The following is a 1,312-nucleotide window of genomic DNA, read 5'->3' on the forward strand; positions in this document are numbered from 1 at the left end:
CCAAATTGATTTGCACTGGAAATCACAAAAATGAAAAACTATTCAAAGTCTTGTAAACAAATCCTGCAAACAATATAAATCCAGAGCTATTTTAACACAATGTAAAATTATTAATCAGTATTAATCAGGGAATATTAATCAGTCATGGTCCTGTTGTACATGAACCTTCTTATTATGATATTAGGTTGTACTGCCCCTCAGTGGCAGGAAAATAAAATTCTATTCTAAGTGTTAAATTTGTCAGCTGAACCGTTTTAGTTCAAAGGCACAATGTTCCCGCAATTCATCAGACAGAAGTCATTTTCTAGTACCAGTCTAATCACTTTGAATTACATTAAAGAATATCGAAAAATTTCTACATTAAAAAAAAAGGCAAATGAGCACGAGTTGAAAAACATTTGTATCTCAATGCAGAAGTGAAAGCTTCAGTACTGCCAATGACATGTAGTAGCTCAAACTGTGGGTGTCCCATTTTCAGTACGTTTCCTGTCAGCTTTCTGTTTCTACGAAACAAAGCAAAGATGTGGATCCTTCGTAACCTGCTGTTCACCATCTGTAGTAAGTTGTCTAAATAGCTACAAAAGTAAACAGATGAAGAGTACAAATTTAAGATTTAGATTTAAATGCATTAAATCTTTTTTCTTTTGTAGTTAAGGTCAGAAAAACAGCTTTCATTAGGCTCGGGAATGTTATACATGACTCTTGCTCTGACAAAATAAATAATTATATGTATTTTTTTTAAACTATATTTTCATGATTTTACAGTTGCTCTGAGGTGTGTGACCAGTGCAGTAGGGGTGATCCATGTGACTGGATATGTGGGGAGTATAGTTAAAGTTTCCTGTTCCTATGATGAGGGTTACGAGTCTTATGAGAAGTATCTGTGTAAGAACAACTGTGGTGACAGTGATGTTCTTGTTACAACATTGGAATCAAGGAAAAATAAATACAGGATCCATGATGACAAAACAGCACGAATCTTCACAACGACCATCTCTGATCTTCATTTGGCCGATGCTGGGAAATACTGGTGTGGAGTGACCAGAACTGGAAAAGATATCTACACTGAAGTCAAGCTTAAATTAGTACAAGGTAAATAATCCCTCAGCTAATTGTAATCTGTCTGTCCGTCCTTGTCTGTCTGATCTTGTCTAATCTAATGTATCAGGACCTAATCCTTTTAATCAACAAATAATACATTAACATGTATTAACACATGTTAAAACATATTAACATAATACATTAATGATACATTAACATTAAAATGATTTTAAATGTTATTAATTATATATGTGTATATATATATATATAT

General features: G+C 33.0%; 1 protein-coding gene across 1 annotated transcript in view; it reads left to right on the forward strand.

Moving 5' to 3' along the window:
• The first annotated feature begins 496 nt into the window (after window positions 1–496).
• Window positions 497–1,312, forward strand: part of LOC102209677 (polymeric immunoglobulin receptor-like) — a 5,298-nt gene continuing 4,482 nt past the window's right edge. Inside the window, exons 1-2 of the mRNA XM_005743720.2 lie at window positions 497–558; window positions 766–1,092. Of these exons, the coding sequence (XP_005743777.1) occupies window positions 522–558; window positions 766–1,092 (364 nt within the window). The 5' untranslated portion in view covers window positions 497–521. The remainder of the gene's footprint in view (window positions 559–765; window positions 1,093–1,312) is intronic.

The sequence above is a fragment of the Pundamilia nyererei genome, unplaced genomic scaffold (genome assembly GCF_000239375.1).
Source record: "Pundamilia nyererei isolate P.nyererei 1_Seehausen unplaced genomic scaffold, PunNye1.0 scaffold00134, whole genome shotgun sequence".
In the NCBI taxonomy this organism is placed as follows: Eukaryota; Metazoa; Chordata; class Actinopteri; order Cichliformes; family Cichlidae; genus Pundamilia; species Pundamilia nyererei.